Source organism: Coregonus clupeaformis, chromosome 13 (genome assembly GCF_020615455.1).
Source record: "Coregonus clupeaformis isolate EN_2021a chromosome 13, ASM2061545v1, whole genome shotgun sequence".
Classification (NCBI taxonomy): domain Eukaryota; kingdom Metazoa; phylum Chordata; class Actinopteri; order Salmoniformes; family Salmonidae; genus Coregonus; species Coregonus clupeaformis.
Genome location: NC_059204.1, coordinates 5,420,733 through 5,445,052, shown reverse-complemented (window position 1 = coordinate 5,445,052; position 24,320 = coordinate 5,420,733). Strand labels below are relative to the sequence as shown.

At 41.9% G+C, this 24,320-nt stretch overlaps 1 protein-coding gene across 1 annotated transcript in view; it reads right to left on the bottom strand.

Annotated features, from left to right (window-relative positions):
- Nucleotides 1-2,708: 2,708 nt before the first annotated feature.
- The window catches only part of LOC123481303 (exocyst complex component 3-like), a 31,757-nt gene continuing 10,145 nt past the window's right edge, over nucleotides 2,709-24,320 (bottom strand). The window contains exons 3-13 of the mRNA XM_045224556.1: nucleotides 22,097-22,317; nucleotides 20,671-21,400; nucleotides 11,235-11,349; nucleotides 10,296-10,406; nucleotides 10,020-10,120; nucleotides 9,806-9,916; nucleotides 7,058-7,193; nucleotides 6,680-6,802; nucleotides 6,379-6,534; nucleotides 5,883-6,004; nucleotides 2,709-3,746 (exon numbers count right to left, since the gene is read on the bottom strand). Of these exons, the coding sequence (XP_045080491.1) occupies nucleotides 3,434-3,746; nucleotides 5,883-6,004; nucleotides 6,379-6,534; nucleotides 6,680-6,802; nucleotides 7,058-7,193; nucleotides 9,806-9,916; nucleotides 10,020-10,120; nucleotides 10,296-10,406; nucleotides 11,235-11,349; nucleotides 20,671-21,400; nucleotides 22,097-22,317 (2,239 nt within the window). The 3' untranslated portion in view covers nucleotides 2,709-3,433. The remainder of the gene's footprint in view (nucleotides 3,747-5,882; nucleotides 6,005-6,378; nucleotides 6,535-6,679; nucleotides 6,803-7,057; nucleotides 7,194-9,805; nucleotides 9,917-10,019; nucleotides 10,121-10,295; nucleotides 10,407-11,234; nucleotides 11,350-20,670; nucleotides 21,401-22,096; nucleotides 22,318-24,320) is intronic.

Here is a 24,320-nt window from a genome sequence, read left to right as displayed (position 1 = left end):
GCACCAAGCCTAGGGTGCGTGTCGTCAGTCCTGATCCAGCCAGCTGGGTCAGATCGGATCGGGGCCATTACGGGGGGATTGAAGTAGGGTGGTGGTCAAGCCCGGAGCCGGAGCCGCCTCCGAGGAGCAACACCCACCCAGCCCTCCCCTATTTGGGGTTTTGAGGCGCGGTCGCAGTCCGCGCCTTTAGGGGGGGGTACTGTCACGCTCTGGCTCCGGGACTTTGTGTTTTGTTTGGTTGGGTTGTCATTGGTTGTGTTTTCCTTGTTTGGTCAAATGACTCCCAATCGGAGGTAACGAGTGTCAGCTGTCGGCTCGTTATCTCTGATTGGGAGCCATATTTAAACTGTCTGTGTTCACCTTGTGTTTGTGGGTTTTTGTTCCATGTTCTGTCAGTGTTACAGAGGACTTCACGTATCGTTCTTTATTTGTTGTTTTGTTCCAGGCTTTAATTAAATAAAGTCATGTTCGCTCAACGCGCTGCGCTTTGGTCTACTCATTCGTCAGACGATCGTGACAATCAGCCTCATGGTGAAATCCCTGAGTGGTTTCCTTCCTCTCCGGCAACTGAGTTAGAAAGAACCCCTGTAGCTTTGTAGTGACTGGGTGTATTGATACACCATCCAAAGTGTAATTAATAACTTATTTTACCAATCTACCAATAGGTGCTCTTCTTTGCGAGGCATTGGAAAGCCTCCCTGGTTTTTGTGGTTGAATCTGTGTTTGAAATTCACTGCTCGACTGCGGGACCTTACAGATAATTGTATGTGTGGGGTACAAAGATGATGTAGTCATTCAAAAATCATGTTAAACATTATTGCACACAGAGTGAGTCCATGCAACTTATTATGTGAATTAAGCAAATCTTTACTCCTGAATTTATTTAGGCTTACCATAACAAAGGGGTTGAATACTTATTGACTCAAGACATTTCAGCTTTTCATTTTTTATTCATATGTGACAAATTCTAAAAACATAATTCCACTTTGACATTATGGTGTATTGTGTGTAGGCCAGTGATACAAAATCTCAATTTAATCCATTTTAAATTCAGGCTGTAACACAACAAAATGTGGAAAAAGTTGAAGGGTTTGAATACTTTCTGAAGACACTGTAGGTAAAGACCAGAGAAAAGCTGTGCAGTATCCAAGACACCTACTAGGTTAAATGACCCATAGAATAAAGAGTTATTGAACAACATATCTATCCATAGATCATATATTGCATTGGAATCTACAAAGCAGTAAATTCCACAATAATTTGGTGGAATGTGAAGATAACAGTTTGAATAGTTTTGGTAGCGCTTTACCTTTAAGACATACTTCGGAACTTTGGCAACTACTAAGTATTTTTTAAACCTCCTGCTTTGGGCTGGATGTGTCAATGTGTAGTTCATACATACATAATCTATGAGTAGAATTACTGTCTTACCTCAATTAGCCACGACATCCATGGCCGCTGGAGGATGTTTAGTGGTGGGGCTGCTGAGATAATGTTTTTCTCTCCGCTCTGTTGAGGACTATTTTTGTCCACTCAGACAGGAGTAATAAAGGTCCAGTGAACAAATGTTTTATTATTTTTACATATTTGTTAAAATTCTGACTTATCAGAATGGCGGCAACCCGGTTACCGAGATTTACCACCCAAAACCACTCCCTTTTCCCGGGATAAATAACTGCGAGAAACCGGTAAATTATAATACATTATTTATATGAACAGCATGACGTAAAATGGAATGTAACTGTTAAATGATATGTGATGTCTAAATCTGGCTTCTCTACGGCCTTCTCTCTGAGTGATGAATCACCAACGCTCAGGGTGGTGACAGACAGCCCATCTCAGTATGGAGCACAGTTCACAATGCATGTAGACCTATCATCTCATCATGGTAAAAACATTTCTTGTGACAGGCAGGTAAGCCTCCATTTGCTGCAGCATAGAATATGCAACAGTAATATAAAGACCGAATGCGTGTCTATTTTACACATCTCCATCTGGCTTTTGGGGTCACATAATTTTTTTCTGGTAAAGATATATATTTTTTTCAATTGCAGATGCATGTATATGCTGTATAATGCCTTTGAATAACACTTCCGGTTTTGGCAGGAAATAGCGAGTTACCCGGGAGAAAAGTGATTTATTCTCTATTTTATTTTATTTTACCTTTATTTAACTAGGCAAGTCAGTTAAGAACAAATTCTTATTTACAATGACGGCCTACACCGGCCAAACCCGGACGACGCTGGGCCAATTGTGCGCCGCCCTATGGGACTCCCAATCACGGCCGGTTGTGATACAGCCTGGAATCGAACCAGGGGGTCTGTAGTGACGCCTCAAGCACTGAGATGCAGTGCCTGGAATATTTGTAAAATACCAGGAAAATATTAAACCCTAGTGCTGCAGCACCCTCAGCACCTGTATTTCTCACGGCTATGATGACATCCCTAGTTTGAAAGTGACTGTTTTTCTGGAAGCTGTGCTACGCCATTTCCCCTAGCAATTTGAGTTCTAGACAATGAGCTCCAGCCCCTTTCCATTTGAGTGACAGCTAGCAAGATGCAGAGCGAGAGTGAGAGAGAGACAGAGCGAGAGAGAGAGAGAGAGAGAGAGAGAGAGCAATGACGTGGTGCACATATCTGCACATATGTGACTTAGTACACCATTTTTGGGGACCACTTTTGGCTCATGAGTGCTACTTTCAGAACTACTGGCTAAAAAGTAGACGAAAGTACCAGAGAATCTATTTAATTGGTAACACTTTACATTAAGGTGTACATAAAATTATTTACTAAAGGTTTATAAGTAGTTTATAAACCATTCGTTTTTAGTTTATAGACAGTTATAAACAGTTAACACATTGGTTAAAATTGTGCAGTCATGTAAGCTATCTTTAAACAGTTTATCAACAACTCATAAATGTATACAATTATACCTTAATGTAAAGTGTTAACCAATAAAGTTTACAAAATGATTCTAAACATGAAGAAATATCTGAGCTCGAAGTACAGTAGATGGGCTTGTATGTGCGGTACCTGAGGTCAAGTTATTTTTATCGCATTCCATTCAAATGTCTGTAAATGAGTGGGAATATCATTTACAGATTAATTAAAAACATTTATTTTTCATGTTTCTTTGGAGACTTTGCATTTCTTATCAGTAGTAGTAAGTTTCACAGTAGTTTGTGATTCTGCCCCATTGTAGTAGTCACAGCACATACAGTAATATGACAGAATTTAAGATTGAGTACTCGTCAAATTTTCATCATCAACAAACCACTACCTCTCTTATTTACAGCAGAAATCCAAACAATTAGATCATAAAGCTCCATCAGTATCAATTAGGCATAGAAATGCACACATGGAAACAGAATTACAGGTGAGCCTCTGTTCTACCAAACACTCTATGTGCATCAACTCATATGATTTCCTTGAAGTCAATCATCATCCATATCCTCTGTCATGGGTTCCGGTGGGAGCGTGGTTCTGTTCCTGGGGCTTCTCTTGCGGTGTCGTCGAAGCCGGGCCTCGGAGAACCAGTTGGCGAGGGTCATGGCGACACGAATGAGGCCCAGGTTGATGCAGTGTACCTCGGAGGTGACAGGGATGTCCGAGAAGAGGGCGTGATCCCTACATAGTAGGGTAGAGCTGTCTCTGCTCTCAAAGTCTCGGACCACGTTCAGGATCTCCTGGCGCTCCGCCTGACGTATCATCCCCCGCACGTTTAGCAGGGTGGAGATGTGCTTCTTCCTGCGGGAGGATGAGGGAGAGAGAGAGAGGAAAGAGAGGGAGGGAAGACAGAGCCCGGTGTTGGTGTGTTTCGGTGGTTTCAGGCAGCTTCATGATTCAATCATGTTGTAGAGCAAAGGATCATGACTTATTATGTTCAGTTGATCTATTGATAAAAAAGTAATTATATTTCACCCCAACTGGACATATGGGGGAGTCTCAGTGGTGGACGGCAGACTTTGATCTCTGAAAATACAAGCGGTGAGTAAGAAAACAAAAGAGTGCTGCTTGCAGGGACTCCTTGTGCCTGAGTGAGTTAACATGTGTCCAGGTCGTCTTGACCTGCTCCTGCTCCCTCCTTTGATTCCAGAGCGTGGCACCAGACTGTGTCCCGCAGGGTGGCAGGAACAGGAAGTACTCTGCAGCAGCTTCCCGTCTGGCTGGCCACGGGTCATGCGTCACACATTGGTTACGCTGCCAGCTAGCCAGCCATCAGCTGACCCCACGAAACACACAAACAACAAGGGGCCTGGGACCTTGTGGGACCCTCCAGCCTCTGTCACTCAAAACAGCCCCTTTGTCCTCTCCAAGAATAAACCCTTTACACTCATGGGAATTGGCCTATATGGATAGGGCTAAATTGAAATGTTTCTTACAGAAGAAATATGAGGCATGGTAGCAATTGAAAGGGAACAGTTTGGAGAGTTTGGGAAAATTATTAGGACAAAAGGTGAGGACGCAACAGTTCACCTACACAAGACTGAATCCAAACATTACACTGTTGATTTTATGTGCATTTTACATTTACTGTACTTTTCGTCGCATTTGTTGATAACGAAATCTGACAATACTCTGGATACATTCAGTAATATGATAAGAATATTCCTGGAAAATATGGGGTAGGTGCAACATAAGACAAAACAAATTACAAGGGTTTGAGTGAGAGGACTAACTGGTGTCTCTAAGTGGCCACACACCTCTCCGAAGTGTGCAAAGTTCCTAAGTCATTTCAATGCACTTTTATGACTCAAAGTAGAGTCTTCAACTATAAGGTGCTTTTTTTTGCTCTCCTAGCTGTGCCGTTGAGGAACTAGAGCGAGCACAAATGTAGTTGTTTTGTTTGGAACACAACCCTGCATCCCCGCCATCACACAATTACTGTTGTTGTTGTTTATGCAATCCAAGAACGGTCCATTATAAATTGCAATCTGGGCCAGGTGGGCATCATTTGAAAGCTTGTTCTTTTGCCAACATGACTAGCTAGGTTATAAAATACGATATTACAGTGTTAGGCTTTCACAATGCAATTCAGGGAAACATAATTTTGGTGCGTGATCCGTGCTACTTTTCTTCACAATAGACAAACATATATACTCATTCTGTTCGGAACAAACCAGGGTATGACGCCATGTCATCCTGTAACTGTACATCAAACATAATGATCATAAACGTTGAAGCTGTATATGACATTACTTTTATGATATGGAAATATGAAGTGCACATTTGGAATCACGGGTGTTTGGCTTGCTTGTATGATATCAAAGCGGTATTTATTATAATCCTCAACATCTCATCTTTCAAAATACATAGAGTCCTCTTAATTTACAGCATTTCCCTCACTCAGACAACAAAACATTTGCAAATGTTGCCCAATTAGTGGGAGGGATGCGGGCAACTTCTTGTTGCGCAAGGTGATCAAGTTCAGAACGGCTGTCAGTCAAAACCCATTAGCGTTGTTAAGCGCAGAGCCAGAGCTCTGACGTCATGTATAGCTTGTTACTTTACAGCCACTGCGTTCCAATTTAGCCATTTATCAGTGCCCAAATTTGCCATTTTCAACCAGTATACAGGTAGGAGTGTAAAGGGATAATAATGGTATGTTCCCATGCTTTTTTCCCTTGTTTTGACCCATTGTGTCAAAAGAAAGTCTATACGTGGAATTAAATTTGGCTACCTTTATCCACACGTCAAAAACAGCACTTTGTGAAACTGCACCGTGGCATGTAGGTTCTGGGAACTGTGGCATAGAGTATATAGGAAATGGCAACCAATTAATGACACTTGCCAAATTTGTTCACTGTATACCATTATTTTCCAACTCTGGACTTTCAAAACATTGCGCTATACTGTATTCCCCAAAATTATGAAAACCCTTACCGTATGTCTGGAAACTCTTTCACAAGAACAGCAACCTCCATCTGGATGGATGGAGTGTCCTCCAGGAGAATGATATCAGCCAGGTGAGCGAGAACACTGTCCAGCCAAGAGGATCCTGACTCCTGAGAGTGGAAATATTATATAAGATAAGTAATCATAAAAATGTGTAAAACAATTGACATGGACAAGTTGCATAAGTACAAAGGTCAATCATCTCAGTTGTCCATCAGCCATCAACAGATAGGCTCAATCCATAATTTTCTGACACAAAAGCTCTGTGTGGACATACCCATAGACATTAACACCAACATCATGCACCAAAATCATCCATCAAGATTTGTAGTCCTACATTCTTAGAATAAAATGTACTATCTAGGACCATAAAGGGTTATTTGGGTTTACAAAACAGTTGTTGGGAGTGTTAAGCTAAATCATCTTATCGTGTTCAGATAGTTGTTTGTGGTCATTACGACCGTAAATCAGAGGGATGACTGACCAGGTCTTTAAAGAGCCCTTTGAGCTGCTTGGCCTCGTCCTGCAGTCGGAACGCCATCCTCTTCCTCATCTTCGATGATGTGCAGATGACCCGTCCTCGCATGATCGCACGCACATACTCCACCAGAACCCGCCTGTGTACCTCCTCCACCAGTATCTGTCAATCAAACAGTCAACCACTCAGACATTCAGTCCCTCAATCGCAACATAACTGTTGATAAACTAAACATATTGGGATAGAAAGGGCAAATATTTATCGCAACATGTTATCATGTGTTAGGTATGTGGTCATTGGTGGATACCTGATAAGGTGGGCAGTCCATTCTTCTGAACTTCTTAAAGTGTTGTTTGACGCTTGCTTCGATGGCCTCAAAGGCCTCAGTGTTGTTTAGCCACTTCCTCTTCACCAGCTTGTCAAAGAACGGCTGGAACAGAAATACACAGCTTTGACTCACATGAAGTTGACTCACATTATGCTCCTATTGCAAAATGCACATCTGTGTTAACGTTAGAGCATGTGTGTTTGTGTTTGATCAGTCATGTATGAGTGTGGAATTGGCAAGTTGTGTATTGGGGAAGGACTGTTTAGATACATTTATGTTTTATGTCGATAAATTGTAAGGAAACATTTCTTTGCGCCCTAACAAAGGAAGATACATTTTAAAAGCACATTGCCTCACCCTGATGTGCTCAAATAGTCTTTCCGTCAGAACTCTCACTGATTGGTTAACAATCCTGTCCAGGGAGGAGTTAGCTCTCTGTGTGGACTCCTCACTGCTCTGTGGGTCACACTGCCTGCAACGCTGTACAAAGGATCTACACAAAAAGTGGAATGAAAACACTGTTGGTGAGTTCAGGTAGTGTCAGAATGATCTGAAACTCGTATTTCTGACATGGAAAAAACATTTGAACCATTTACAACCTTAATAATGTGGATAACCTCGTTTGACCATGTTGTCTCTTTGTCAACAACAGTTGGTGCGTGATCAATAATATTAAGGAAGTCTCAAGGTTCTGCTTGCCTGAGTTAGAATACCTCATGATAAGCTGTATACCACACTATTTACCAAGAGAGCTTTCATCTATATTTTCCGTAGCTGTCTATTTACCACCACAGACCGATTCTGGCACTAAGACCTCACCCAACGAGCTGTATAGGGCCAGAAGCAAACAAGAAAATGCTCATCCAGATGCGGTGCTCCTAATGGCTGGGGACTTGCAGGGAAACTGAAATCCGTTTTACCTCATTTCTACCAGCATGTCTCAGGCAAAAAAACACACAGAGGCGCATGCAAAGCTCTCCCTCGCCCTGCATTTGTCAAATCTGACCATAACGCCATCCTCTTCATTCCTGCTTACAAGCAAAAACTCAAACAGGAAGTACCAGTGATGTGCTCAATATGGAAGTGATCCGATGAAGCGGACGCTAAGCTACAGGACTGTTTCACTAGCACAGATTAGAATATGTTCCGGGATTCATCCGATGGCATTGAGGAGTTTACCACATCAGTCACCGGCTTCAATAGTCCCCACAGTGACGTTACGTGCATACCCTAACCAAAAGCCATGGATTACAGGCAACATCTGCACTGAGCTAAAGGCTAGAGCTCCCACTTTCAAGGAGCAGGACACAAATCCGAATGCTTATAAGAAATCCCCCTACAGCCTCCGACAAACCATCAAACTGGCAAAGTGTCAATATAGGACAAAGATCGAATCCTACTACACCGGCTCTGACCCTCATCTGATGTGGCTGCAGGGACAGACGGATTACCAGGATGCGTACTCAGAGCATGCGCTGACCAGCTGGCAAGCGTCTTCACAGACACTTTCAACCTCTCCCTGACCCAGTCTGTAATACCCATATGTTTCAAGCAGACCACCATAGTCCACATGCCCAAGAACTCCAAGTTAACCTGTCTAAATGACTCGCCGCATAACACTCACATCTGTAGCCATGAAATGCTTTGAAAGTGTGGTCATGGCTCACATCAACACCATCATCCCAGATACCCTGGACCCACTCCAATTCGCATACCGCCCCAACAGATCCACAGGTGATGCAATCTCTATTGCACTCCACACTGCCCTTTCCCACCTGGACAAAAATAACACCTACGTGAGAATGCTGTTCATTGACTACATAGTGCCCTCCAAGCTCATCACTAAACTAAGGACCCTGGGATTAAACACCTCCCTCTGCAATTGGATACTGGACTTTCTGACAAGGTTAGGCAAAAACATCTGCCACACTGACCCTCAACACAGGGTCCTCCTGTCATTAGCCCCCACCTGTACTCCCTGTTCACCCACGACTGTGTGGCCGCACACGACTCCAACACCATCATTAAGTTCGCTGACAACACGACGGTGGTGGGCCTGATCACCGACTACGATGAGACAGCCTAGAGGGAGGAAGTAAGAGACATGGCAGTGTGGTGCCAGGACAACAACCTCTCCCTCAACGACAGCAAGGCAAATGAGCTGATCGTGGACTACAGGAAACAGAGGGCAGAGCACGTCAAGTTCCTCGGTGTCCACATCACTAATGACCTATCATGGTCCAAACACACCAACACAGTCGTGAAAAGGGCACGACAATGCCTCTTCCCCCTCAGGAGGGTGAAGAGATTTGGCATTGGCCCTCAGATCCTCGAAAAGTTCTACAGCTGCACCATTGAGAGCATCTTGACTGGCTGATTCACCACTTGGTATGGCAACTAATCAGCACCCGACAGCAAGGCGCTACAGAGGGTAGTGCGTATGGCCCAGTACATCACTGGGGCCGAGCTCCCTGTCATCCAGGAACTCTATACCATGCGGTGTCAGAGGAAGGCCCTAAAAATTACAGTTACAGTTAATCAAATGGCTACCCAGACTTTCTGCTTTTCACCCCTACCTACATGTGCATAGTACTTCAATCAATCACCTAACCAAACCTATATGTACATATTACCTCAATCATTCACCCCAACTACCTCGTACCCCAGTACACTGACTCGGTACCGTTACTCCTTGTATATGTTCTAAAATGTAAAATGTATATAGCCTTGTTATTGTTATTTTCTTGTGTTATTTTCTTGTGTTACAATTTTTTTTTTTTTTACTATTTGCTAATTGTCTTACTTTTTAACTACATTGTTGGGAAAGGGCTTGTAAGTAAGCATTTCATGGTAAAGTCTACACTTGTTGTACTCGGCGCATGTGATAATTAAAATGTAACTTGTCAACTTTAGCAAGATAGCAAACTAACTAAATTGTGAGCAATGTTAGCTAGCTAACTGGATTAGCTCGCTAACTCCTTGATCGCTCTCTTGTCTCATTTACCACTTCACCAACTGGAATATACATGTTTCTGATGAGCATTTGAATGGAGCATCAGTTAACACAGTTGCCACAGGAGATTACTTCTCTGTCTTGGTATCTACCTGAGAGGCGGGCAGCAGTTGACCAGAGCGATGGTCCTGGAAACGTATCCATCACCCCGGTCCCCAAACTCAGCCTGGGTCTCATGGAACATCTCCACCTTTCTCTGGAAACTGGACACAGTAACATTATGAAATTAAATCCATATATTGATTCACATGGAGGTTGTTGATTGAACTCATTGTCCATGTCTTTATAAGCACATCTTCTCCTCACCTGTATAGGAAGTCAGACAGTCCATTGAGATTGCAACGGGCCACCCTGGCCCCCAGAAACTGGCTTACAGCTGTGGATCTGTCCAGGTCGACCTTCAGTCTCTGTAACAACCACACACAGACACTGATCAGAGCAGGAACTTCAAAATCCAACCATCCGAAATAGGTCACTCCTATATTAATGGGAGATTTACAAATGTCTTAGAGTTGTTTGCCACAATGTCCAATGGTGACCTACATATCTACTGTAGGTCACCTGAGTGATAATGTGACAGACCTGGATGACAGAGCGGGCCAGATTGGACTGGTACTCTTCTATATGCAGCGTTTGGGCCCACCGTCTCTCCTCCTCATCCAGAACCTGAGTGAGCTCTGTGGACACCTTCTCCTGCAATAAACAACAGAACACACACAACCATAAAGTCCATTGCCTACCCAAGAGACAAGTATGGGCAGTTTCATTACTACTAGATTAGCGCCAGAACCATTACCTCGGTAAATGGGAATTATTTCCCCTGACAGTGTTCAGTATTAAATGGGCAATTCCACCACTTTTCAACCTAATTTTCATTATCTCCATCACAGTACCAGTCTCTACATATGTGAAAATGGCGCATGTCTATGTATTGTAGAAAGATATATGAAGTAAAAAAGTTCTACCCGATGACATCATCAAAAGTCAAAACATTTTAAAAACAATGATTTTCAAACACTATGTGATTTGCGGTGACTTGGGGTGCAAGAAAATGTCCTCCAAATAAAATGAAATAAAATTGAATTTGTCACATGGGCCGAATACAACGGGTGTAGACTTAACCGTGAAATGCTTGCTTACGAGCCCTTCCCAACAATGCAGAGTTAAAATGTATAATAAAAAGAAAAATAGTAACACAAGAGGAATAAAATGCACAAGAATGGAGCTATATACAGGGAGTACCAGTACCAGATCAATGTGCAGGGGTATGAGGTATTTGAGGTAGATATGTACATGAAGGCAGGGTAAAGTGACTAGAAACACGTTTTGAAAATCACAGTTTTTCTTACTTTTAATCCTACCCCTGTGATGTAACAGAGAAGCATTTTTTAGTACCTTTCTTCTTATCTTTTTAACCACAGATCAAAGAGATGCGACATTTTCACACATGTAGACACTAGTATAGTGCTGGAGATAATGAATATGAGGTTGAATTGCACTTTAAAAGCAGTGTGATTTTACCCTGACAGTGTTCAGGCAGTCCTGTTCCAGTTGGTCCACTGTGTCTTGGTGCAGTAGGGGTTCCAGAGGGGAGTAGTTAATCGGGGTTTTCATGCCAACGGTGCCCAGGACGTCTCTTAAAAATACGATAGGGAGAGTGAGGAAGAGAAAATATGTGTCACTATCCAGTCAAGTCTCACATTTCAGATCTGATCGAATACCTGTAAAAATCTATGTTAATATTCACTTACATGGACTTCTTGATGTTCTTATCTTATATAAAAATTGTTTGTCCCCATAGGAGAACCCTTTCTGGTTCCAGGTAGAACCCTTTGGTGGTGAAACAGGTTCTACTAAGAATGTATAACATTGTATTAGTGAAAGGGTTCCACTGGAACCAAAAATGGTTAATGGGCGCATGAGTTGTAAGGCTAACGTAGCCGACTGTAGACGGATGTCGACAAGAGAAGTCAGGGGAGGTGCATCTGCGACAGCCGAAAATGTCGAACACTGTTGTGGTTTTCCTACAGCAAGGCTTAGATGAACATGGCAGTATCAACATAGTTGCCATTGTTTATGAACGTTTTTCTTTATAATGTCAAAATAAGCATGTATAACCCCCAGATCACACACTCACAAACTGAAATCATGTGTGTACATTGTACAATCAATTGGTGAGAGAGAGGTCTCAAATATCACATTCATTTCTGAACTCTTGTCCAAAGGACCTGTACATCCATGAATGTGTTTCTATTGTAGTATCTGAAAGTCTATGATTTTGCTGACGTTTGCAAATGGTGTGATAGATGAACTTTACTCTGCTTTGCTGAAACATCTGGAAAGCATTACTACATAGGCTTCTTGGAATAGAGGACATTTGGAGATATGTGGAGGCCAGGGATTGGTCTATCAAAAACCAGCCATCTTATGTTACATAGGATATAAATACCATGTTTTGAACAAAGGACGGGGGAATAACATATTAGAGATTGGGTCAGTTGTTCTCCGGATTTCTGCAGGAGTCTGTAAATTGATACTGTAATCTTTTATGTAATAAACCATTATAATCAAGGACAGTGTCAGCGGATTTCTTGTCATCACAGCATATCAGCATTGTTGTCTTGACACCACAGAATGGCGACGAGGATTTGGGACGTGTTGCGTCTTTTCTCAGCGTTCCATTCATGGGCTACGAAGTGACTCCCGCTCAAGAGGCATGCAGATACGGTGAGCTATCTCACAACTTTGGGCGCTGGTCAGTTTGTGTGCTGTGTGTGTGCGTTGAGGAGATGTACCGTCAAAGGACTTGTGTGTGCGCTTTGCTGTTATTTGCTGTGTGATGAGAATCCGTTCTAAATTTCTAAATTTGTTTGCGTTGGGAGCAACGCAAACAGGGGGGAGTGTCTATAGGAATTGTTAACACTGGGCACACGGATATTTGGCTTGAATAAAATTAAAAGGAGTGTCCAGGAATAGCATGAAAGAATAAGGCCAGGAAATAAGGAAAAAGTATACTTTTAGGACGTCGCTGATTTAAGGAAGCCCTCAAACGAGGCGATCCTTAAGATGGGCCATAAATCCTAGGAGAGTCACTAGGTTGACTTTCGGGTCAGTTCTGGGAACTGTGAGTTTGTGGAAGATACATTTAATTGTACATTACCTCTCGACATATAGTTGACGAGGTATGTGTTCGAAGTAACCTCTCATTGAATATCTGCAACTCGAGGTAGCAGAAATGTAGGAAGGAACAATGAGAAATAAGGAGCGACGGTAGCATGCTTAGTGTATTGTATGAACGGATGCATTCTTGTTGAATTGTGTGAGTGAGAGAGCCTATGTGTGTGTGTAAATGGGGAGGTCCGAAATAACGGAGGGACAGCTGGTCTGTCTGCTTTCTGTTGTTTAGCTTGGAGAGAGCTGCTTGGGAGAACTCCTCTCGCTTTGAAATCGCACTGGTGAATGAGCTGCGCATGCATGGGATTTTATGAGTTTAGAGTTACGTAGAGCAAATATGCCACTCCCCTGCCTGCACTGAGCTGCTGTGACACGCAGACTTAGTGCTGCAGGGATGTGAAAAGGGAGGAGACTTTGAATACACACGGATAAAGTATTCTGTTTGATAAGTGGCTGTTGCTTAACTATGAAACTATTTGATTGAGATCTATTGAATTTATAAATGAGAGATATGTTGACAGATTAAAAATAATAATTAAATAAATAAATTAAATAAAATGTTATTGCGCTATTTATAATATTCCTGAGTTCAGCTGTTTGCTTATTTCTTAGCACGAATGTGAACATAGGTATGCATGAAATACTAAATTGTTGTCTGTTTCCTTTGTTCTCCTGTCATGTGAGAGACGAGAAGGAGGAGACAGAGAGAGAGAGAGGAGGTGCTGACCAGTGCGTCACGCGACAGTGTGTGCTGCTCCGGATCCAGTCCAATCAAGGCCAGTACTGTTCTGTTCACAAACTTACTTTCCCATACAGGATATTGTGTGTACCTAGCATATTTCATGTTGTGACAATTTAACAGGGACTTGGCAACAGACTGATCAATTGATGTAATTAAGAATTGCACATTGGAGTTTTTTGTGCATGGGTTGGTTTGATTAGAGTTGTGTTGGAAATCCAGCACTGACATTACTCTGTAAAATTAAGGTAATTGGGTGCTTATTAAGCAATTGGTTTGTGGGTGCTGTAGTGTTGCTGGATTACAGGTCTTTCTTTTTTGGATTGCTCTGAAGTTGACTAGTTTCCTTTACTTTTCCTGATCGGATGTGGTAAGATTGCCACTAATCAATAATTTGGTAAAATAAAAATTAAATAAAAAAGATTTAATAAATTTATTTTAAAAATATATATCTTGATAAATTAATTAATTGATTAATTAATTAATTAATTTAAATTTTAAAAAAAGATTGGAGGGATTGATAAACAACATAGCTAAAAGTTTTTGGGGTTTACAAATGTATTATTTAAAATAGTAATAATAAAATAATTCACAATAAAGGAATATAAAAGAGTTGTTACAATGGGGAAAAAGGACATCAAAACTACAAAAGTAATTACTCCTGTTGATGTAGTACAAAATAGTAATCCTCTAGTTAATGGTATTGCAAGGTTATCTGGAAAATGGAATAAACGTTGGCCTGACATTGAACAACCATGGCCAGTGGAAGGGACTCTTAACCCAGACGTCATCAACATAATGAAAGTGCTTGTGTCGACTTATAAGGCAGATCAAAAGAAGGGGGAAAAAGGGGAACAACGTAAAGAAAAGAGACAGAGAGCTGGGTGTTCTTAAGCTGTTTGAAAATGAAGGACAAAAACTGATAAAAAAAGGAGAGTTTAAGGACGTCTATCCTCAGCTTCCAGTGATCATTCAGGAGGGTGATTATTGCATTAGAGATGAAGATGAACAAATAATAGAGAGAGGACAAGCAGAAACGACCATAAAGATGAATCCAAACTCCAAAAGTAAGAAGAAAACTAGATGTCTGGAAACTAAGGGTGGAGTGAGGTTCAGGAGGATGGAACTTGAAGATGATGATGATGATGATCAGAGTGATTCAGAAGAGAATCATGGGTGGATATGACCCTGTGATCAGACAGAGGTTGGTCAGAGCGGAAAGAAGGGGTGATGGAAGTTGGAAGAAGAAGAATACAAGAGATTCGAGTTCTGATGAAAGTGAAGATGGAGACAGCGATGAAGATTTGGAGATTAAAGGTGCTTCATATTAAAGAGGATTTTATCCTACAATGACTAACACAGAAGAAATAGAAAAAGATATAGATCGATGCATATCATGCTTGGATAAGGCAAATAATTTAGAAGAAGTAAGAGAACTGGAAGAACAACTCAAGAAGCTGAAGATACAGAAGAAAAAACTGCTGAAAAAAGGATCCCAAGAATTGGAGAAGAGGTATACATTGAGGCCAAGACAAGGGAGCACAAGTAAGAAGATGATGCCAGTGATAATTCGAGGACAGAACCTGGAGTATAAGCCTTTGTAGAATACTGATATGTCAGATATACTTGAGAAGCTGCCTACTCTTCAAGATGGACCATATCCTTGGATTTCAAAGTTGGAAGAAATTACGGTGGGAACACAGTCTGCCATAGGAGACATTAAAAGACTTTTGGCTAATCTCCTTGGGATTCCAGGTATGGAAGACATTTTTCAGAGAGCTGGACTTCATCGATATGTGGGGACTGCGGTGAATGATCCTGAATTGTTGGCTGCAAGTAGAAATCGGCTGTGGAGAGCACTGAAAGATATGTTTCCAACAAATGTGCATCCTGACAACATTCTGATTGACTCACTAGGACAACAAGAAAATCCGAGAGCCTATGTGTCAAGAGTTCATCAAGTGTGGAGAAATATTACCGGAAATGATCCAGATGTGAGTCAAATTGAGCAGTCAATTTTGAGAGCTAAACTACAGATGGGACTGCCCTCACCAGTAAGGAGCAAACTGGCAGAGGTGGTTGGACTTGGAAGCATGACAAAAGGTGTTTATACAGATCATATAGCCCATCAAGTGGATCTGTACCGGAAAAAGGAACACAACCAGAAAGAACAGGACCAAGAAACTCTCAGAAAACTCAATGAAATACAACTGGTGGAGAATAAGAAGGAGAAGAAACAAGCTTTGGTTATGCAGAATCAGTGTGCACCAAATCAACAATCACTGCCACAGCTTCAACCGAACCAGTTCCAACCGCAATTGTACCAACCACCAATAGCAGGACCAGTTGTTTCATATCCACAGCCAGTTTCTGGACAGACACAGAATTGGAGAGGAAGAGGACGAGAAGGCTTAGGAAGAGGAAGAGGAGGAAGATTCAAGCCATAGTTCCAGCAATCTTCAGAAGTGTGTTATAATTGTGGACAGGTTGGTCACTTTGCCCGTGAGTGTAATGGGCCAGGAGGAAATACCAGAGGAAATTTCAGAGGAAGATACAGGGGCCAGTCAAGATCATCTGGAGGACCGGTGAACCCTTATAGGGGCCCGGAGCAAGGATTCTAGAGGTGCCCAGAAGATCCGAAAGGGGGGTGTCAGCTGGTAGCATCAGGACCGGAAAAAGATCCAACAATTGAGGTGAAAGTAAACAAACGACCATTGGAAGTGATGGCGGATAGCGGAGCTGCTTTTACCTGTGTTCGGCCTGAAGATGCTACACATCTCCCTATGTCCAATCAACTAATTAGGACAATCGGATTTGAGGGAGTGAAACAGCTGATTCCTCTTACGGAACCATGAGCTCTGCTATGAAAATCAGAAAATTACAATACCCATACTGGTATCGGAACATATACCTATCGCATTGTTGGGAAGAGATGCATTGTGTAAATTGAACTGTACAATAAAATGTACACCAGACGGCTGTCTGGTAGAAGTGCCAAAGGAAAAGGTTTACCAATTGTTGATGACGACAGAGATGGATTCTTCTTCAGTATTCTGGATTGGAAATCTCAGTGAAGATTTTTTGAAGCAGGCTAAGATATGGGAGAAATTCATTGTGGCAAATATGCCAGATGCGAGGCTTCCGGAATATCCATTTCATTGTACGCTCAAGTATTTCAAGAATGCTGCCCAATCGAACTCAGAGGAATGGTTGAGTCATCAACCAAAGAAAGTTCAACTCAGCTCATGTTGCATAATTTTAGGACCACAAGCAGCAGCTATGAAGATAAACACAGACGATTATCTGGATAAAGAATTTGAGATTGAGAAGAGTGTGCCACATATGACCTTGTTGGTTTCTGAAGGCTATGAGCAGAAGCAAATAGGAGAAATGATGACAGAAGCAGAGAAAGCTGTTTTCGTACCAATGAAAGAGAATTTGGCGATTTGGAGGAGTGAAGATCAGCGATTTCGCAAAATCATGATTTCGGCTCAAGGACAAGGAGAGCCACAAGCTGTACGGATGACACATTAATCTATTTGCAGTGCGAAGATTGATTCAGACCCTATGAAAGAGGAGATGTTGCAACAAGTTCCAGAATGTTTGTGGTCTCAACACAGTACTGATATTGGACTTGTGAAATCAGCCCAACCGGTGGAAGTTGAACTTCGACCAGGAGCAAGACCTCCTTGGAAGAATCAGTATCCATTGAAAGATGAAGCAATCCAAGGAATTGAACCACAAATTGAAGGACTTTCGAAAACAGGTGTTTTGAAAAAAATAAAAATAATCCTCAGAGTAACAATCCTTTGTGGTCTTTGGAGAAACCATGAGGGGTTGATAGTAGCACCTCTAGACCTATTAGGTCTGATGATTCAGGAAGCACATGGGTTAGCTCATGTTGCAAGGGGGGAGGTTAGGAGAAAGATCACAAAGGAGTATGGTTTTTGGGCACCATATTTGCTTTAACAGGTTGACTATGTCATAGGCAGGTGCACAATCTGTCTGAAAAATAATGTTCGCAGGGGTGTGACTGTTCTTCCTGGTCACATTCCTACACAGAGAGGTCCTATGCGTGAGTTGGTTATCGACTTTGTTGATATGATAAAACCAGTTAATGGGAAAAGATACATGTTGGTGGTTGTAGATAGATTTTCACGATGGCTGGAGGCCTGTCCAACTAAGCGAAAAGATGCTCAGTCGGTTGCTAGGTTCTTGTGTAAAGAAGTCATAAGCAGGTGGGGACTTCCCGATCAAATATCCTCAAATTAGTGGGAGAGAGTTTTGTGGATAAATCAGTGAAATGGTTTTTGAAAAAATTGGGGAAAAGTCAGAAAAAAAAATAGAAAAAAAATAGTTATGAAAACGAGGGTTGAAATAACTCTAGGAAATTTTGAACATCTGATTGTGGGATAATCATATTATTGTGATATTTAGTATTTTCTTATGAATCAAAGGGGGGAAATGGAATGTGATTCATTTTATATATCATTTTTATATTATTGTTGATATTGATGTTTTAATTTGCATGTGTTGCTTTGAAAAAGATACTGGTTGGTGTTTTCTTTTCTTCCAGAAGTATATGGGGAATGTGTAGAGTGGGATTCAAATACTCAAACATGGACAATATGAATGGACTGGAGGAAGTAGAACAAGGACGGTGTGGAAATGTTCAGATTCCATCATCGACGTTGCATTGAAAGTCGACACTGTGGAGGAGCTGCAGTGTAGTGGACTACATTCCAGTGTTATATTCTTTCTGTATTAATTATTGAAGAATGATGTTTTCTGTTGTTGGATGCATGTGGGGACCTCAGATGTTTTTGTTTATTTCGTTGAAGCTTAGGGATATTGGGTCTAGGCAGGGACAGAGAGAATCCACAGGAGGGTCCGATGGGTCGACCAGCCTGAATGTGGACATTTTTGATTGTATTTTGTTTTCTGAGGTTTTCATGTGTATTCAATTGAATCATAGCTTAAAATGCATTGATAAAGATTTATGAATTGATCTGGAGTACTTAGGTGGTCGCCTGGGGCAGAGGGGCCGTGAGAGAATTTTCCTGTCTTGATTGATTGATGGATATTTGGAATGAAAGCTGCCAGACAGGTTTTTCGCTCTTACACTCCATAACAATTTATTTACACTCCATAACAATTTATTTACATTCCATAACAATTTATTTACACTCCATAACAATTTATTTACACTCCATACAAAAATGTGTCTATATAAAAATGTGTTTACTCTCCATAAATGTTGGTTTATTGCTAAAGTTACTCAAGAACAAAAATAGTTATTTGTCATAATCCTATTATTTTTGTTTTCGAGACTTAATTAGTCTCGAAGGGGGGAAATATGTAGTATCTGAAAGTCTATGATTTTGCTGACGTTTGCAAATGGTGTGATAGATGAACTTTACTCTGCTTTGCTGAAACATCTGGAAAGCATTACTACATAGGCTTCTTGGAATAGAGGACATTTGGAGATATGTGGAGGCCAGGGATTGGTCTATCAAAAACCACCCATCTTATGTTACATAGGATATAAATACCATGTTTTGAACAATGGACGGGGGAATAACATATTAGAGATTGGGTCAGTTGTTCTCCGGATTTCTGCAGGAGTCTGTAAATTGATACTGTAATCTTTGATGTAATAAACAATTATAATCAAGGACAGTGTCAGCGGATTTCTTGTCATCACAGCATATCAGCATCGTTGTCTTGACACCACACTATGATTTGTAACAATTTTTGATGTATGTAATGTGAAGTATTATTCAGTATTATTCATTCATTATTCTACTATTTCATGTATTTTTATTCATTTGTTTTTGTTTATCTCATGATTGATTGTACATATGCTATCAGATTGCAGGGTGGGGGGTGGGAGTTTTTAAAGATATGAATAGAAATAATGAAAACGTAATGCGAAAATAAATATTACATTCATTTGTATATATCCAACGTATACCAAAGGAATCAGAGTAAAGTTGGTCCCTGTTTCAGTCAAGTCTTTGGTCACTTTCACGTGAGTCAAACAAAAACACCCTAATGATTGGTTGACAATGGATCCTACCACAATGCAGGTGATGGCTGCAGGATGAAGTTCGTGAAGAGAAACTGCAGAAACGTGCACTTGACTGCAGTTTAAACATCATAACCTTTGATCACATGGTTTTTGTAAAGTTCATGCAGTCGACATGTAGGCACAAGTCTGAAAATGTTTATCCCCATAATGCAACACACGTTGAAAGGCAGTGACCAACGATGGTCACCGACTTGCAGTGGTGGAAAAAGTACCCAATTGTCATACTTGAGTAGAAGTAAAGATATGTTAATAGAAAATGACTCAAGTAAAAGTGAAAGTCACCCAGTAAAATACAACTTGAGTAAAAGTCTAAAAGTATTTGGTTTTAAATATACTTAAGTATCAAAAGTAAATGTAATTGATAAAATTTACTTAAGTATCAAAAGTAAATGTACAAGTATAACTCATTTCAAATTCCTTATATTAAGCAAACCAGACGGCACCATTTTCTTGTTTTTTTAAAATTTACGGATAGCCAGGGGCACACTCAAACATTCAGACATAATTTACAAACAAAGCATTTGTGTTTAGTGAGTCCACCAGATCAGAGGCAGTAGATGACCAGGGATGTTTCTCTGAATTGTGCGTGAATTGGACCATTTTCCTGTCCTGCTAAGCATTCAAAATGTAACGAGTACTTTTAGGTGTCAGGGAAAATGTATGGAGTAAAAAGTACAGTATTTTCTTTAGGAATGAAGTATAAGTAAAAGTTGTCAAAAATTAAAATAGTAAAGTACAGATACCAAAAAAACTACTTAAGTAGTACTTGAAAGTATTTTTACTTAAGTCCTTTAAACCACTGCCGACTTGACAAAACTGATCCACTCGAACGCACCCATTTTCATAGGGTTTTCCTATGGGGACAATTAAATAACCCTTTATGGTTCTAGGTAGTACCTTCTTTTCTAAGAGTGTATACATTTAATGTTGTTATGTTATGAGTTGACACTGACCTGTTGTAGATGTTGTAGAACCAGTCCAGCATAGAGTAGACGTCAGTGATCTGAAGCTGGGAGCTGGTAATGATTTTCAGGCGTCGGGCCACCGCCCGGTGGTAGCTCTGTACATACACCTGGAAGGCCTGGAACTCCTCCGGGTAGACCGACACCACGTTCCTCCGTGCTGCATCCAGGTCGTCCACCATGCGTCCCTTTAACCTCTCCAGGTAAGAGGCTAGCTGCCCCGCCTGAGTGTCCACCTGCTGGGGCAGGCTCCAGTCTGCCGCCTCCGCCACCGCCTGCCGCCATTTCAGCTTGAGCTGACGGGGTCGTTGGCTATGATGGGGCAGGAGGCCCTCCCTTAGGGGCTGGGTCTGGGTCTCCTCTCTCTGGGCCTGGGCAGTGTCAGCCTGCTCCTCCTGCTGAATGACCAGCACCACTAGTCCCAGGTTGGGCCCGGCCGTGGGCTGGCGGAGGGATTCCCTCACCACGTCCCACATCTCCTTCTGCAGGGCCTCATACAGCAGCTCCACATCCTTAGCCTTGCGCCTGCTGGCGTTCCGTGAAGCATTGGGGCTGGAGGGGTTGTCGAAGGACCCGGGAGGGGTCACTCCGGGAGGCGTCAACGGAGGAGTGGGGGGGTGGGGCAGGAAGGCCAGCAGCTCGCACTCGTGCTCCAACTCCTGGATGTGTGTGTCGGCCAGGAGGAGGTCCCTCTGATTGACCAGCTGTAGGATCTCCAGCACTGAGGGAAGGAGAGATAGAGGAATCCCTTTCATACTGTTTAGTCTATTGGTTTGTACAGAGTATTACCGTGTGGGTAGGAACGGGTAGGGTAAGTGAGGAGAAAAAGTACATGTTTTCATCAGGCTATATTGTGTGTAAAATATCAACATTGACATATTGAAGGGTGCTGATACTGTATATGTGATATTAAGTGTCTCTCGACCTGGCCTTTTGGATTGTTGTGGGCATGCTATGTACTACACTGTCCTTTGACTGTCCCTTGTCTGCTTTGCTCCCTACGGAGCTCTGCGAACAGTAGCTCTGGATGAAGTTTTATCTGAAGGGATCAGCAGTGGGAGGAAGTGCGGTCATTTCCTGCTTTCACAGTCTGGTTCTGATTGAACCCGATGACTGAGGGGATCTGGGGACTGCTCACAGCTCATCAGAGAGCAGCGTGGGATTGGGGGAGGAAGTGCTGCAGGAGCTGACCAGGAAGTTCCTAAGGTTCCGACTTAATAGACTGAAGTGAGGTGGGACTCGTAATGTGAACACTGAAACGTACAACACTGACTGACATGCCACGGACAGAGGTAACCTGCACTGACCCTTACATGATTCAGAGGTTTCAGATTATGTGCCCTGTGATTGGCTGGACGAGCAGAACACATACCAGATCTTCCCTCTTGATTGGTTTGTTTTGGAGTGCCTTGTATACCTGAGAGTGGTTCCCTGGGTTTGACCACTGGCTCTTCCTCCTCCAGCTCCTCCTCGGCCTCCTGGGAGTTGTGGTCCGACAGGGACTCCCTCTTCAGTTTGCCAAGGCTGACCATCCTGAGGAAGGAGGACCGGCGGCGAGACTCGGCCTCGCTGTCGACGCCCAGGTCCCCGCAGGGCAGGCTTTCTCTACGCTGTGTCTGCTTCCGCCGCCCTGCAAATCTACAAGCAGAAGAGAACCATCAGGAGAGGATAGGAACTATATTATGTCTCGTTACACTGTCAACCTCAGAGTATGGCATTGAAGAGGGAGAAGAGCCAAGTGTGGATTCCCAGAGTCAGAGATATTATGTGGAAATTAAGGTTCCATCTCAAAAATAAAGGGGATGGGATACATAAGTGTTATCAAATACTGTAAGGTTCAATGCTAACAGGTGACTACCATATCCAGACTAGACATCATATGCTATAAATAAGCAGTTATTTAAATGCTTGAGAGGTGATTGTAGCTCTCGGCCAGGGATGGGCAACTGGGGGCCGCAGCCCCCCTTTTGAAGGCCTTCAGATCAATTTCCCAGTTTATTCTTACTGTTGCGAGTTAGAATAGTACAACACAAAGTGCAATTTCGACATTTGGTTGTGCATCAGCAGTTTTTCTCGTTATGTCAGTCACTGATAGTCAGTCAATTAGCCCATGTCAGCTAACAACTTTGGGAGGAGGTATGGATGTGGCTACGCAGACCTGCGAGAAACTGATGAGTTCAGATTCTTGTGGCCCCCACCCCCATCAAAGTTGCCCATTCCTGCTCTAAGCAATCCAGATTGGAATTTTTGATGGCTGGCTTTCCCTGGCTGCAGCAGTTAAAGTGAAAACAATGTCCCGGTTATAAATAGTGCCATTCACTCAGTGCTTAGGTACACAAGATAGCATTAGCAAAAAAAGCAGTTCCATACATAACTCATGGTGAATTTTTACATTACATAACCAATTAGGAAATGATTATGCTATATGCTGTGAGCATTTCCGTCATTTCGTTACAGCTTCATAGGGAGTCACAGTGCTACCCGGTAACAGGAAAATCTGATTAGTGGGATTGGATTGCCAAGCAAATCAGTAATTAATGGAACACAATCAAAGCTCTTTGGTCTCTACAAAATAGTTTCTAACTTAGTCATATAGTGCCTATAGAAAGTCTACACCCCCTTGAACTTTTTCCACATTTTGCTACCTTCAAATGTTATCTAAAAATGGATTACATTTGTTTTTTTTATGGGTATGCTTGTCATTGGCAGGGACTGGGGAGTCTGTCAGGATCAAAATAAATAGCAAAGCCCAGGTAAAAAGTTAGAGGAAAACCCGCCTCAGTCTTTTGAAAACCCAACCCTGGGATAGACTTATTTTTCAGAGAGACAATTACACAAATGTTTATGCCAAAACACACTAGAATAGCTTTCCAAGAGGTGTTGAGTGCTCCTGAGTGGTTTAGTCACAGTCCTGACTTAAAATTGCTTGAAAATCAGAGACAAGGTTTCAATATTGCTGTTCATCAATGATTCCCAACCAAACTAAATGAGCTTGAGCAATATTGGCAAAACAATGGATATATGCTGCCCTAAGAGCTGTGCAAAGTTGGTAGAATCTTATTCCAAATGATTCACAGCTGTAATGGCTGCCAAAAGATGCTTCCACCAACTATTAACTCTGGGGTGTGCAGACAATCAAGACATCTTTGTAAAAAAAAAGATATATAATAATAATTTGGAAAAATGTCTAACTTTCTTTGACTTTGAAAATGTGGACTAGGTTGTGTAGATCTGCAGGGGGAAAAAATCTAATTTAATCCCTTTTTGATTACATTTGAAGGCAGCAAAACGTGAAAAAAGGTCCAAGGGGGTGTAGACTTTCTATAGGCACTGTATATACAGTGACGGAAAAAAGTATTTGATCCCCTGCTGATTTTGTACGTTTGTCCACTGACAAATAAATGATCAGTCTATAATTTTAATGGTAGGTTTATTTGAACAGTGAGAGACAGAATAACAAAAAAAAAATCCAGAAAAAATGTTATAAATTGATTTGCATTTTAATGAGGGAAATAAGTATTTGACCCCCTCTCAATCAGAAAGATTTCTGGCTCCCAGGTGTCTTTTATACAGGTAACGAGCTGAGATTAGGAGCACACTCTTAAAGGGAGTGCTCCTAATCTCACTTGTTACCTGTGAAA